This window comes from Chelonoidis abingdonii, chromosome 1 (assembly GCF_003597395.2).
Source record: "Chelonoidis abingdonii isolate Lonesome George chromosome 1, CheloAbing_2.0, whole genome shotgun sequence".
Taxonomy (NCBI): domain Eukaryota; kingdom Metazoa; phylum Chordata; order Testudines; family Testudinidae; genus Chelonoidis; species Chelonoidis abingdonii.
Window position 1 is genome coordinate 304,092,703 of NC_133769.1, and position 15,710 is coordinate 304,108,412.

Here is a 15,710-nt window from a genome sequence, read left to right on the forward strand (position 1 = left end):
GTGAAGTGAGTGCTGTAGATCTCCTGTCTTATTTTAGTGAAGTCCGTTTTTATGGAAGTTTGGTTATTAATGAAGGTCTCCAGGTTGGAGAGCTCTTTTTTGATGTTTTCCTGTTTGCTGTATAGGATGCTGATCAGGTGGTTCCTCAGTTTCTTTGACAGTGTATGGCATAATCTCTCACTGTGGTCTGTGTAGTATGTAGATAGCAGTGGATTTTTTACCTTTAGTCCATTTGGTATGATGTCCATCCGTTTGCATTTGGAAAGGAAGATGATATCTGTCTGTATCTGTGCAAGTTTCTTCATGAGGTTGATGGATTTCCACTCCATACGGCTAAATGCAGTGCCTTGCATGGTGTCAAGTATTACCCCAGATCCTTTCCAGCAGTACTACCACCTATCCTGTTCTGCGTTTTGTAAAGGTGCATTAGATTTTTTCCTGCATTAATGTAGTACTTTGCACTTGTCTTTATTGATTTCATCTTGTTGAATTCAAACCCATTCTCCAATTTGTCAAGATCATTTTGAATCTAATCTCGTCCTCCAAAGTGCTTGCAAAGTCTCCCAGCTTGGTGTCGTCTGCAAATTTTATAAGCATAGTCTCCACTCCATTGGCCAAATCATTAGCGAATAGTATTTGACCCTAAACTGCTGCCTGTTGGACCCCATTAGATCATCCTAGTTTGATAACGAACCATTAAAAACGATTCTTTGAGTACAGTCTTTCAATCAGTTGTGAACCCACCTTATAGTAATTTCATCTAGACCACATTTTCCTAGTTTGCTTATGAGAATGTCATGTGGGACTGAGTCAAAAGCCTTACTGAAATCAAGATATGTCACTTCTGTTGCTTCCCTCTATATACTAGGGCAGTAACCCTGTATAAAAAGGAAATTAGGTTTATCATGATTTGTTCTTGACAAGTCCTTGCTGGCTATTCCTTATAATCCAATGTACCTTATAATGCAATAACTTCCCATTGCCAACCTGAATATTTAATGCATATATACCCTGATTCCTCAGAGGCCCTTTCTATTATTGCATTGTGCATTCTTGAGGACTATCACTGTTTGTTTATGGGCCTTGACTAACCTCTTAAACAAATCCATCCTAACGAGTTTTCTCAAAGGTCGAATTCATAAATGCCTCTTCCACCCATAAGCCTTCCAGCACAGTACTCAGAAAAATCTTGCCTTTTCCTTTTAGAGAGATATCACACACATAAACCCCACTATATTTAATATCATAGCTGAGTTTTACAAATGAGAGAAGACTGTTGTGAAGATTCAAAGCCTGCCTGTTTAAAAAAACAAAAAAACAACTTCCTCTTTCTGTATCCACAGGCTGTGGCATTTCTGCAGACTCATATTTTAACTCCTTGTTCTCTTTACTGTTGCTTTCTGAGCTTTGGCTACCTACTAAATTATGTTTCCAATTTCTGCACCTGCTTGGCTTAACCAGGACTAGCATATTAGCCTCTTTTGGGGGCCTCACAGTCACCTTTAGCACTAATTGGGATGTTAGATGCAAGTCTACAATTGCATTGCCCCTTTCTCAGTAGTTAACTTGTAAGGATTAGGTTTAGAAACCTGTGCCTACAATGTATAACCATGGCAATTAGAGGACTGAAGTTCATTAATAAATTATTCCTAATTAACAAGCCTTCAACCTCACATGAGGTCACACACACAGGACAGACCACACTATGTCCCCTAAGTTAGATTCATCCACAGATATCCACAGTACTCAGCCTGTCTTGGGTATAATTGGTGAACTTGGCTGTACTGTATCGTGGGGGAAGCATTCTCCCTGCTGACTCTAGTGCTGACTGGTTAATTTGGCCAAACTCTTTCTATCATTAGTTAATTCTGCCCTTAGCTAGAAGAGCTAGACACATCACAATGCCTTGTATCCTAACTTTAAAATACAACCTCTGCATAGATTCTTGAGGGAGATCTTACCCTGTATTTAGTACTAGTTGATCCACCTAAACAAAACAAAATTCTGCCTACTATGCGATTGGTCATTTTGAATGGCTGTGGATTCCAACCCCTTTCCAAGAGAATCTTCTTCACCGTGGCTGACAGTCAAGCTCTGTCCTGGTGTGGGATTGGATCCCATCATTAATCAGCTATTTTGGGGACAGATTTCAATGCAGGAAGAATTGTCCTGAGGACATCATGTTCTAGTGGCATCATCGCACTATGAGTGTCTTGGTGACTCATCAAAAGCAATAACTGGTCTGTGTACAAATAAATCAAAATATAAGCATAAATTCCTTAACACAGCCCTTGGGTACAGGTTAAAAGTTCCTGAACCATAAATATAGAGTTAAAGCAATACTAAGCAGCTGTGTTCTGCATGCAGTGATCAGTCTCCTGCAGTCACTGACAGCAATCTTAAACTTTATACACATAGAACAGAATTCATAACAAAAAACACACATGATTATAACCCAAATGTACAGACACACATTCATTAATACTATTTCTATCTATATTTTACACTATAGCTGTCGTGCTTACTCTCCATATTCTTCTCTCTCTCTGGTCTCTAAGTCTCCTTTTCTGTAAGTGGTACTGCTGTGGCTACTGCTTCTCCTTTGAGGTCTTCTTATTGGTTGTTCTTCACTGTTTTACGTTTCTTTCTTCTGATCTGATCTTCTGATAGCTCCCTATCTTGACCGACTTTTGCCTGCTGACTGAATGATAGGTGTTCACTCACAAAAGCTTATGCTCCAATACATCTGTTAGTTTTAAAGGTGCCACAGGACTCTGTTCCTTTTTACAGATCCAGACTAACACGGCTACCCCTCTGATACTTGCAACCACAGTTAGTAGTCCTGCAATTTCACATTTGAGTTTCTTCAGAATTCTTAGGTGAATACCATCTGGTCCCAGTGGGTTATTACTGTTTAGTTTACAATTTGTTCCAAAACCTCCTCTAACGACACCTCAGTCTGGGACTGTTCCTCAAATTTGTCACCTAAGAAAAATGGCTCAGGTTTGGGAATCTCCCTCCCATCCTCAGCTGTGAAGATTGATGCAAAGAATTCATTTAGTTTCTCCGCAATTGCCATATTGTCCTTGAGTGCTCCTTTGGAATTTTGATTGTCCAGTGGCCCTACTGTTTTTTTTAGCAGTCTTCCTGCTTCTGATATACTTAGAAAAAAAAAAGCTATTACTTTTTTAATCATTGGCTAGCTGTTCTTCAGATTCTTGTTTGGATTCCTAATTATATTTGTATACTTCACTTGACAGTTTGTGCTCTATTTTCCTCACTAGGATTTAACTTCCACGTTTTAAAGGATGCCTTTTTGCCTCTCACTGCTTCTTTTACTTTGTTATTTAGCCACGGTGGCACTTTTTTGGTTGTCTTACTATGTTTTTTAATTTGGGATATGCATTTAAGTTGAGCCTCTATAATGGTGTCTTTTAAAAAAGTGTCCCATTTCCTCATTTTTTGTTTAGTCTCCTTTTCTGAAATTAAATGCTACTGTATTGGACTGCAGTGGTATTTTCCCCACCACAGGAATGTTAAGTTTAATTATATTGTGGTCACTATTACCAAGTGGTCCAGCTATATTCACCTGTTGGACCAGATCCCGCACTCCACTTAGGACTAAATCAAGAATTGCCTCTCCCCTTGTTGCATCCGAAGAAGTGAACTGTAGCTCACGAAAGCTCATGCTGAAATAAATTTGTTGGTCTCTAAGGTGCCTGTTCTCTCTTGTGTGTTCGAGGACTAGCTGCTCCAAGACACAGTCATTTAAGGAGTTAAGAAACTTTACCTCTGCATCCCGTCCTGAGGTGATAAATGTATGGGAACACTAAGTATTTCAAGTCAATTCTTTGGATCTATGTGTAAATTCCATTTTTATATTATTAATTTTAATATCAAAAAACATTTTTTGCACTGCTAGTTAGTGCTTTAAATCCAATTAAATGATTTAAATATCCTGTAACATGAGTGGGTTAAAGACATTTATTGATAATTTATTTCACTATTGTTTGTAATATTTCTTTTGTCAGTGATAAAGAAACAATATCAATTAGTAAACCTAGCACTGCACATATTTTCCCCAGAACTTTTTGTTTTTAAATGACATGCAAAAGAAACTGGTTACTGATGTACTAAAGAGACTGTTTTTTCAGTTTCTCCCATGAGACTCTCCATATCAAAATGCATAGCAATATACCACTTCTCAGAGGAAGCTCTGTGCTTGTTCCAGAATGGTTCCTAGTGCTGTTTTACTATCACATTCACATTAAATTTAACTAATTCTGTTGTGGAGCACAGTTTGTCAGAAACTCACAATAGAAATTTTTCAGCTATAAAATATGTTAATAAATAGGCACTTGGAGGCAAAATTCATTAAACTGATGGAAGGAATTTCATGTTAGCCTTCCAGAAGAGACAAGTCCATGAATCTTGACTGAAAGCTCATTGATGTTAGCTTTTCGATATATAAGTGCTGTGTTTTCTTTTCACAATAAGGCATAGTGAAAAGTTCCTTCTACACGTATTCATGTTCTTCGCTGTTGGATTTATTGAACTTGATTATTCTACTGCTCAGCATGTCTCACAATTAAGAACACTTGGGCAGCTCTCCTCTCTTTGTGGCTTCATGGAGGTGGATCAGCCTTTTCACACCACATGCTCCCTCCACAACCTCTCTGCTTCCACTTGCTGCCAGGTTCGCTGCCTATATGCTTACCTTTTCAATTTGAGCTGTTTCTCCACAGTTTTTGAATAGTGGGGAGCACTGTTCTCTCTCTCTTCTGGCTTCCTTCTCCTCCTTGGGTAAATTAACTCCTTGAGGGTTAATCCTCTCTGAGCCTCAACTGCAGCATCTCCTTGTCGCCTTCTCTGTCCCTTGCAGGCATGGCAGAGCAGCCAGGAAAGCACAGAGTTAAATTCAAATCTTGCTTTGGCAGCTTTCTTAGTCTTGGCAGATGAGTTTTGCCCAGCCTGTGTCTGTGTCCACTAGGTTCCAGGGCTGCGGGCAAGCAGGTAGGAACTCCTGACCCCCCAAGGCAGCCACAACTCTAATGGGGGAAAGGTGGACCAGGACACCCCCATGAAGAGCAGCGAGAAGTGAAGAGGGACTTTGACCACTCAAGTCAGGGTAAGTCCGAGGGAAACACCTGCAAGACACATTGGGGAGGTTTACAGGGCCATAAATCCCCTTCCGCCACAAAGTGGGTCATGAGCACTGTGGGGAAAGAAGCATGACTTCTAATCATCCCACCTCGTTCCCAACGTGACCAGGAGGACTTGGATGAGTTTCCCTTTCCCAGAGGGCAAATGAAACCCAGAGGGAGATGATTCTGAGTCAGACCTCTCAAGAAAGCTCCAGGCCCTAAGAAAAGGAAGCTGCTAAAGGCCTCGCCAAAGCGGAAGCAGACAGTCTACACACTCAAAGCACACAAAAAGGGTTAAAAAAATCAAAAAATCCAGGAGACATGAGTCCTCTGATTTCTCTTTCTCCCACTTCTCCACTGGGGAAAGTGAACTATCTGATCCTGAATCTGAACAGGATGAGGGGGAAAACACAGTAATGGGGTGTTTTAGTGGTTGTTTTCAAGTTACATGCAACAAGGTTTATTCCACATTTCAAATCCAACCTGGACAAGTTCCTGAGAGTAAACCTCAGAATACATTTCTCCCCTCAAAATCCTCCCCTGAAACTGCAATACTCCTTCACTGCTCCTTTGAAGAAGTGATTAGGGATGAATGGAACAAGCCTGAAAAGGGCAAACACACTGAGAAGAGTGAATTCAGATAACATTTAAGAACCAAAGGGCTCTGTTACTGAGATACTGCAGGTGGATGCCGCTGTAGCGTCATTGTCCGGGATATGGTTATTTTCTCAGAGTGGGAGTTCTACCTGAAGAAACCCACAGATAGAAAGATGGAGGCCATTCTCAAAAAGAACATTGAAGCCTCCTCTGCCATCCTCCAAGCATCTCTGGCAGGTACCTGCTTTGCAATAGCATCTCTGTCCTGACTGGAATATGTCAAAGCCTTTAAATACAGAGATGACTCTAAATTTGGTTTCATTTTAAAGAAACTGCTCAGGAGCCAAGTGCCACCTCTGCCTATGTTCCTGGAAGGCAGGTGAACAATGTAAGCGGGTCCTATGTTCAGTCACGTTTGCAGGCTCCCCTCTTTTTGGAGAGAAGCTTGAAAAGGCAGTGGCTGATAGTGCAGCAAAATCCAGACAGACTCTCCCTGATCCACTAAATGCCCACAGAAAAGAGTATAGACCAGCATTCAGATGGAGGCACTTTTCATCCTCACGGAGATGTCAGCAAAAGGACAACAGATTGTTCAAGGGAAAACAATGGACTTAAGATCTGGGGGGATATCTAGTGGGACCTCCCCTCCGCACCAAAAATCTACTTCATGACAAAGATTGCATAGGCCCACAACTGAAGCTAATGGGCAGTTTTCCCCCATCTCCTAAAGGAATGGTTTTCATCAGCCCCAAAAAAGTCATAGAGATAGCAAGCCGGGGATACTCCCTCAAGATGAAGACTCCACCCCACCCATTCTTCATCCAATCACCCAGTTCCAGTGACATCATATAACACAATCTGGTCCAGAATAAAATATTTCATCTTCTAGATGTGAGCGTGATGGAGAGTGTTCACTTAGAAGATGGACTAGAAGCTGGAAAATCTCTATCTATTTCACTGTGCAACAACATTTCTGATCTCAGAAGGCTCAACATGTGGATGAAAAAATAAAGGTTTGGATGCAGACCCTGGCTTCTATGGTGTCATCCCTGTTATGGGGCGACTTCTTCAATAGATCTAACCAATGCATAGGTTAGTTTAGGACACGAAACATCAGTACCGAATGCTTCAGTTTGGCTTGTGCTTAGCCCCCAGGGTTTTACAAAGATTTTGGTAATGATAATCATCAGACTCAGGTTGCAGGGAACCCACTCATCCTTTCCTGGATGACATTCCTGGGGCTGGTAGTTGGCTGAATATTGTGATTTTTGGTGTAAGGGACCATCTGTCACAAAGGCAAGCTTACCACCCAGGTAATGGTAGCCTTTAATAACTGATTTACCTCCGTCTACCATAACATTATTACAAAGAAGGGTCAGAGGAGGGGCTATAACAAAAGCAGATTGGGTTCTGATAAGCTCCAGTTGTGCTCTTTGAGGTTTCTACTGTGTAAGTGGTGAAGTTTGTTTTCGAAGGTAATTGTTTCTTACTTTCCTTAGAAAGAGTTACACAAAAATAAAAAACAAAATTACAGCTTTTTTTATGTATATTATTTATATGCTGCATTATGTCTTTCTGAATATCTACCTTTTTTAAAAAGGGTGGGAAATTATATCTATGAATCCTTTCTCGGTTTTCTTTTCTTTTTTTTTTTTAAATTGTGTCATTTAGAAGTTGCAGTAAAACTGAAGGAAGTTGCATTAAAAACATGTTTTGCTTGAATACAGTTTAATTACTTTTAGTTTATTTGTCAACATGGCCATGAGTGTTTTGAAATATAAAGGTTAACATTGAAGTCATCAAATGTTCAAATGCTTTATTATTTAAATAGCACATACATAAAATTATTTTAAAATAAATAAATTCACTAACTTTGTTTAATGTTAGTTGCTGTCATCAGTAAACTAAATAATAAAAAAAAGTAGAATGGGGTAGGCAACCTTTCAGAAGTGATGTGCTGAGTCTTCATTTATTCACTCTAATTTAAGGTTTTGTATGCCAGTAATTCATTTTAATGTTTTTAGAAGGTCTCTTTCTATAAGTCTATGATATAGAACTAAACTATTGTTACGTATAAAGTAAATAAGGTTTTTAAAATGTTTAAGAAGCTTCACTTAAAATTAAATTAAAATGTAGAGCCCCCGGACAAGTGATGAGGACCCAAGCGCTGAAAATTAGCTCGTGCACCGTCTTCGGCACATGTGCCAGAGGTTACCTACCCCTGAAGTAGAAAATACAAAGTTAAGGATTTAAAAAGGATTAAAAGGTTGCAGAGATTAGCACATTAAAGTTAGAAAAAGCCAGAAAGAAGGTTGCCTGTGCAACTATAATTTGGCCCTATGTATGTGTGCATTATGATATAGCCTTTAATTACACGCAAAAGTGACTACCTGTAAAAAGTTTGTTGTAAGTGACTTGCCCAGAATCACACAGAAACTTAGTGGCAGAGGCCGAGAGAGAATCTGAGTCTGCAGGGCACTGTTCATCTGCCCTAACCATGAGACTCTTGGTTCTCTTCCTCCATTTGCCTGCCTCATTCACTCAAAACCTTACAACTTCTGCAACAAACGAGTAGGGGGTCCAACAGACCCACTCTGCCTGACACAACACTGCTTCATCCCTAGAACAGATCCGTCATTTGCACTGAATGAGCCAGGGCTCTCATTTTTTAAAATAAAATAAATCTTGAAATTAAAGACTGTATCATAATGTATGCACACGAAGCCTGAATTAAACCTGCATAGGCAACATTCATTGTGGCATTTTAGTGAGAGAGTATGTCTACACTGCGTTTAAAAATCCCCAGCTGGCCCATGCCAGCTGACTCACGCTCGCGGGGCTCAAGCTAAGGGCTGTTTAATTGTGGTGAAGACATTCAGTCTTGGGCTGGAGCCTGGGCTTTCAGATCCTGCGAGGTGGGAGGTTCCCAAGACTCTGTCTGCAACCAGAGCCCAAAAGTTGACACCCCTTAGCCCTAGCCAGCTGTTATCTATTTGCAGTGTAGTGTGTTAATTCTCAATCTTCTATTTCCTAATTTTTGTGGCTTTGAGTACTGATGAGAGCAACCTTAATTAATGTTAAATGATGTGGATTTTTTTGTTTTTGTTTGTTTGTTTGTTTTGGGGGAGGGGGTTAATATCCCTCAAAGAATAGCTCTTGTGAGTTATTAGACACGTTCCCTTTCACATACCTGAATTACTTGGAACGTGTTGTGTTAGCCCTTTTGGTCCCAGGATATTAGAAACAAGTCAGTAGAGGTGTTAACAGGCCACTTCATCTTGAATGGTCACTTAGAATATATTTTAACTACTTATGTTAAACATTTTGTTCCATCTTGTATTTGGCTGACATGAAGAAGAGTTCTGTGTAGCTTGAAAACTCCTCTCTTTCACGAACAGAAGTTGATCCAGTAAAATATATTACCTCATCTACTTTCTCTCTGAGAACATTTTATGCAGTTCTTGAGTATGGATTATGGGAAAACTCCAGATAATACAGTTTTGGTTATTTTATGGAACTACTCAAAAGTGTATACCAATTATAACTCTCTGCAGGGGGAGCTAGAGAGCAGCATAAGCAAATTTGTCTTGCAGCAGGTAAGAACTCAACCTTAATTCTGCCATTTTACCTATAGAGAAAACCAAAGAGCTTCTGTTTCCACAAACCTGTTAGCCCTAGGACTTTATATACAGCTACGCGCACGCACACACACACACACACACACGCGCGCGCCTGCTATACTTGCAAAACAGTTTCCATCGTAAATAGGGATTATGACCAAAACTTGACCTCTGAATGCCTAAATCCATATTAAGGCACCCAAATAGATGTGACCTTTTTTCAACGGATCCAAGCAGCTCCCACTTCCTATTAAAGTCTTTGAAGTATGTTGTTTTATGTAACACAATATATGGCAAACAGATTACGTACTGCCTATTATCTATTCCCATTATATATACAATTTATGTAAAGAATGTTTCATTGAATTAGCGAAGTAAAAAATGATCAAGAAAATTTGAGGATCATTCTTACATTTTTTCACTATTCTCAAAGTATTCATTAAACACTATTAGGTATGTAGTTTGTGTTGTACTTGAAGTAAATGAATAAATTATTGTGAGATAATTAAGAGGTTTCTTTGAACATTAAAGTTGTCTACAGAGAAACAGGTAGATAAATCATGATAATTTGCTCTAACTAGCTTCACTGAGTGCTCATTTAACCTTAACAGTAGTATACAGCTTTGCAGTTTATGCAAGAGAACATTGCCAAAAACTTACCAGGATGCATGAGAACATGGAGAAGCTCTATCAAAATGTGATGGGATACTATGCTATTGATTTGAAAAAAGTTTCGGTGGAAGAATTTTTAACCGACTTGAATAACTTCAGGACAATGTTCTTGGTACAGTATGTCTATTAATGTTAACATTGTTTTCTAGAAATGATTTGTTTAATAGTTCAAATATTGATGGGCTATTCAATAATTTTTTTTGTCTTCTTGAATGGTAACATACATTCATATCTGAAACTTTACTTTCTACGTCCCAGATTCTACAGTGTAAAGAAAAGGGAAATAATCATTAATTATTTTAAAATTCTCCATACCTTCAGAAGGAAAAAACCTGAACTATAATAAATTAAAACTGGGTCCTTGATTTAATATATAACATGCAAGAGGTTTGTTTTTGGAGGGGGTGGGGGGCACTGAAGTCAGAGAAGAGTTGAGTTTGAAATACTTTACTTCTCTTCAGATAAAACTTCTCCTCTCTGTCTCACTATAGAATACTTGCATGACCCAAGAACTTCTTAATGTGAGCTGGGAATGGGTTACAGAAATCACATGGATCTAAGGAGTCTATTAGAGTTCACCAAAGACTATCACATGAGATCTCAAATGAAAGTTGTCACTCTGATCCTTAACATTGTTGTGAAATACATGTAGAGATCATATGCATATATACTGAAAATATGTTTAAAAGTCATACCAAGATAATAGTCACCAGCAAAGGTGAAAAATAGGTTTTCCTTCTGTATCCTCAGGAATCTTTGTCAATAGGTACATTTAAACATTGTAAGGTCATGCAATAGATGCCCATTTACATAAAAAATCAACAAGAAAGAAGCACACAAATAAATGAGCTTCAGAGATTATCCTGTCTGTATGCAAACACAATGAACATAGTAGGTACTGTGCTGGCTGCTTCCCAAGGAAACACCAATCCTGGCCTTTGCATAAAATAGACATAATTTTATCAGATTATAGACACTTCCTGAGGACACTTTTTTTATTTTTCATGGTTTACTTGATTTTTAATACATTCTAAATGTCTAGTCTTTCTGTTTTGTTTTTGTTTTGCCTGCTCTTTGATAGCCACTATTTTTTTTTTTTAATTTAAGGATGAAAATGATTTTTTAGAAACACTTTTAGCTGCCTAGATTTAAAAAATACATTAAGTGAGCCACTAAAATGTTCAATAAGAACTTTTTTTATCTTTTAATTTTTTGATCTTTTCTCTTTTAAAGTAAATCAGGGGTCGGCAACCTCTAGCACGTGGCTCGCCAGGGTAAGCATCCTGGTGGGACAGGCCAGTTTGTTTACCTGCCACGTCAGCAGATTCGACCGATCGTGGTTCCCACTGGCCGTGGTTCGCCGTCCCAGACCAATGGGGGCGGCGGGAAGCCACGGCCAGCACATCCCTCACCCGCGCAGCTTCCCCCCACCTCATTGGCCTGGGACGGTGAACTGCGGCTACTGGGGGCCGCGATCGGCCGAGCCTGCCAACACGACAGATAAACTGATAACTGCCCCCCCGGTCCTTACCCTGGCGGCCGCATGCCGGAGGTTGCCGACCCCTGATGTAAATAATATTGCATACGCAGAAGTTCAAAAAATAGGATGAAGGAGATACAGGAAGGAAGAACCTGATATTTTAACTCTTAAGGCATGATCACTTATTTTATCAGTAAACTTGCAAGCTGAAAAATTCTCCAGCAAAAGGAAAGAAAATTCCAAATTTGCTACTGACCAATCTCTGGAGGGAGGGTTTGTAGAAAACTCATGAAAATAAGATGACTGTTTTCTCCTTTTCCTAGACCCTCACTTTTGAGGACATGGCAGTCCTTTCTCACCTAACTGGATTCTCTTAATCCAGATACCATGGTGATGGGTGCTTCAAAGCATCTGAAAAAAGATGCAGCACCTATCACTGTGTAACATGGGTCGCAGCTGATCCACCATTGTACGTTTGTCTGTGAAGAAGGAAATATGGTCAAGAAATTTTAGTTGGCTAAGTTATAAGATCTGATAAATGGAGTTGTTAAAGGTCAGTTGCTGTTTCATTAACTGTAGGGGACACTCTAATGTTGTTTAAATGTAGTGTTAATAACGGGGAACTAATTATGAAGATGTTATTGGATAATTATACCATAACATATTTTAATATGGTAGTTGTTAAATCAGCATGCAGTTTGAGATCAGATTTCTTGGTTTCTTTGCTTCTAATTGTTGGTGCATAGTGTGTGGTAAAATGTTATAGATTTGTGTAATTAAGAGGCATTAGATATGCTTACAATTAAAATCAATATCTGTGTATAAATTAAATTTTACAAATGAAGAAAAGATAGGTTGTGAAAATTAGATTATTTTGGAGGCTTAAAAACATCTATTTGGATTACTGAAATACCACTACTACCCTTTAAGCAGATCTATGTGTGGTAGACAAATCCAGAGAGTATAGTATATTCTCACTTGCTTTTACTTTAGCATGTTGATGTACTTGTTGTATTCAACAAATTTAAATTGGGCCAGTGTCAATGACTAAAAAGAAAACCTCACACTCTACGTAATGAGTACTTTGTTATAATTTTCCACTGCACAATTGAAGAGAAAGAGAGATGCAACATCTATCTGTATACATGTATCAGAGGAGTAGCCGTGTTAGTCTGGATCTGTAAAAGCAGCAGAGAATCCTCTGGCACCTTATAGACTAACAGACGTCTGTTAGTCTATAAGGTACCACAGGATTCTCTGCTGCTTTTATCTGTATACAGAACAATTAAAAAAGTAATCCTGACAAAGTATTATTTTGTAACTCCCCCACATAACTTAATCACTAATTTATGTAGAATTCATTATAATTATATTAAAATGGCTTCTTAGTTGCCATTGTTTTCATACCTGTTTTACGTTGTGCAAAGGAGGCTATCCTCTGGCCAGAAAGGGGTGAACATACATTTCTTAGTAACAGGGAAATGGCAGTTCTTCCCGGCAACTAAGGAAGGGACTTCAGATGTCAGTTAGTCCTTACAAATAGGCAAGCAAGTAGCATTGGATGTCTGGCCTGTAAATAGTCACTGTCCATATTTGATTGGTTGCTTTTTTTCATCTGCAAATTTAGCAGAAATTAAATGAGTTAATATTTCAAGTTCTGCAGGTCATATTTCTTAATCCTTATATTTTTATATGTATACATTTGATCATCATTTATTATATCATTTTATGTAAACTGTCCTGCTTTTGGAAATTCCAGTCATCATAATATAGATTTTTGTAAGTGTTGTCCCTGAAATAATTTCTTGTATAGAATGATGAAGGCAATATTGTCTAGCGGTTAGAGCATGTGACTAGGAGTCAGGTGTTTTCAGCTGTATTTGTAGTTCTGCCACTAAATCTCTCTGTGGCCTTGACCAGTTTAGTTAACCTTATTGTGTTTCAGTTTTCTAGCTACAGAATGCTTCACTAGTTAACAGGAATATTACTAATTTTGTTCTAAAAGTGCTTTGAGATCTTTTAGAGGGAAGATCTTCTAGCAATGCAAAGTATTGTTTGACTAAATAGAATCAACAGTCGGGGAAGAAAGCTTATGAGAGATGATGGTAGATTTGCTTTGAGCCTAACTCTACCATAATGAAAGTAATGTTTTCTTCTCTGCAATAACAGCTGTGAAATATAGACCAGCAAAAACTTTGTACATTGTAGACATTCTTATTAATCTGAACTTGTTTGGTTTAGTAATAGTTCTTGTGAGAAATCATTTGCTTATTTCACAGGCAAGAGCAATCTGATCATAACTTTTCTATTTCCATGAGAACAGTGTCAAAGTGGAAGTTTTTGTCAATTGATTTGCTCATGTTTTTTTCCTAACATTTTGGGTATGTTTAGCAAATTGCCATTGATAGGATCACAGGACTGGAAGGGACCTTGAGAGGTCATCTAGTCCAGTCTCCTACCCTCATGGCAGGACTAATTATTATCTAGACCAGAGGTTCTCAAATTGTGGTCCATGGACCACCAGTGGTTGGCAAGCTCCATTAAAATGGTCCACGGATAGTGTCCTCTAAGGTGCGACCTGGGCAGTCACACACAAAAAATGAAGGGCCACTCACCTAATTAGTGGAGCCACGCAGGCATGGCTCCACTAATTAGGTACCTGGTCCCTGGAGAAGATATACATGTAAGGTAAGGTGGTGGCCTTGGGGGGAATAAGGGGTAAGTGGGAGGGGGCACTGGAGTGAGAAGTGGGGGTGGGGGGAATTTGGGATGTGCAGGGCTGTGGTGGCCAGAGAGAGAAGGTCCTCCTTCCCAGCCTCAGCTTTGTGGTTGCTGTAGCGGGGGAGAGACACCCCCTCCTTCCCAGCCCCAGTTCAAGGGCTGCTGTGGTGGGGGAGAGAGGGCACATCCATTGCAGTAGAAAAATAAGACTCCTGATATTAAAATATGAGTTGTGTACTTTTATTTGTAGAACAAAAAAGTTCATGATTATAAAGTTTTTTTTATACAGCACTTTTATCCAAAGCGCTTTACAATAGTTAGCTAATGGTACAAACAACATTTGGAAAGATCATTAAGTGGTCTGCCGAGACCCTCAGCAATTTTCAAGTGGTCCGCAGGGAAACAGAGTTTGAGAACCACTGATCTAGACCATCCCTGACAGGTGTTTCTCTAACCTGCTCTTAAAATCTCCAGTGATGGAGATTACACAACCTCCCTAGGCAATTTTATTCCAGTGCTTAACCCTGTCAGTTAGGAAGTTTTTCTTGATGTCCAACCTAAACTTCCCTTGCTGCAATTTAAGCACATTGCTTCTTGTCCTATCCTCAGAGGTTAAGAAGAACCTTTTATGTGCCGGAAAACTGTTGTCATGTCCACTCAGTCTTCTCTTTTCCAGACTAAACAAACCCAATTTTTTTCAATCTTCCCTCATAGTGTTATGCTTATAAGAAGCACACGGAATCTTTTTCAAGGGGATAAGGCAATACGCCGTGTTTACTGAGAGTACAATTTAAGCATTAAAATCAACATATGCTTCCATTCACACACACACACCCCAAAAGGTTCTGCAGCTGGATCTTATAGTTATCAGTCCTTAGTGTTGCTCGGTCAGTTCCAGTGGCCAGCTGAAACTGCACACGAGAGAGTGGGATGGAGCTGGGTCTCTGTCTGACACATCCAAAACTCTGTTGTTGATGGCAGAACAAACCCAAAGTCTCATGGCAATACACCCTTCTTTCATAGTAATAATTTCCCATACAAGTCTATGGACCTTGCTATGTCTCACTGGAGCTGTTAATCACAGAGTATTCAAGGTTGCTCCTAATCAGAATTATTTTGTGTTATTACCAGGAATATCCGCAGATGTTTCTTATCTCGTCCCTCTGGCTCCACTCCTTATCTTGTCCTTGGGACATATGTCTTTGCTTTAAGGTTTTCAATCTGCCATCCAGGTGATTCTGATAATAAGGTTGATGTCTCTCAATTCCTCCATTCCCCTCTCGACCATCCGGCCCATCAGTACTGGAGCCTCCTGTCTCTTCTCTGTTCATCTGCATGCCATGCATTCTTCACTCATACACAAAACGGTAATAAATTTCAAAGACAAGAATTACAGCCATAACACTTCTGTCGTTTTAAGAAGAATCATTAACTCAGTCTGCAAAGAATAAACCCAGAACAATTTCTTCTTACTAA

General features: G+C 39.3%; 1 protein-coding gene across 1 annotated transcript in view; it reads left to right on the plus strand.

Moving 5' to 3' along the window:
* Positions 1–15,710, plus strand: part of DIAPH3 (diaphanous related formin 3) — a 560,319-nt gene that overhangs the window by 383,491 nt on the left and 161,118 nt on the right. Inside the window, exon 24 of the mRNA XM_075061558.1 lies at positions 9,981–10,145. Within this exon, the coding sequence (XP_074917659.1) occupies positions 9,981–10,145 (165 nt within the window). The remainder of the gene's footprint in view (positions 1–9,980; positions 10,146–15,710) is intronic.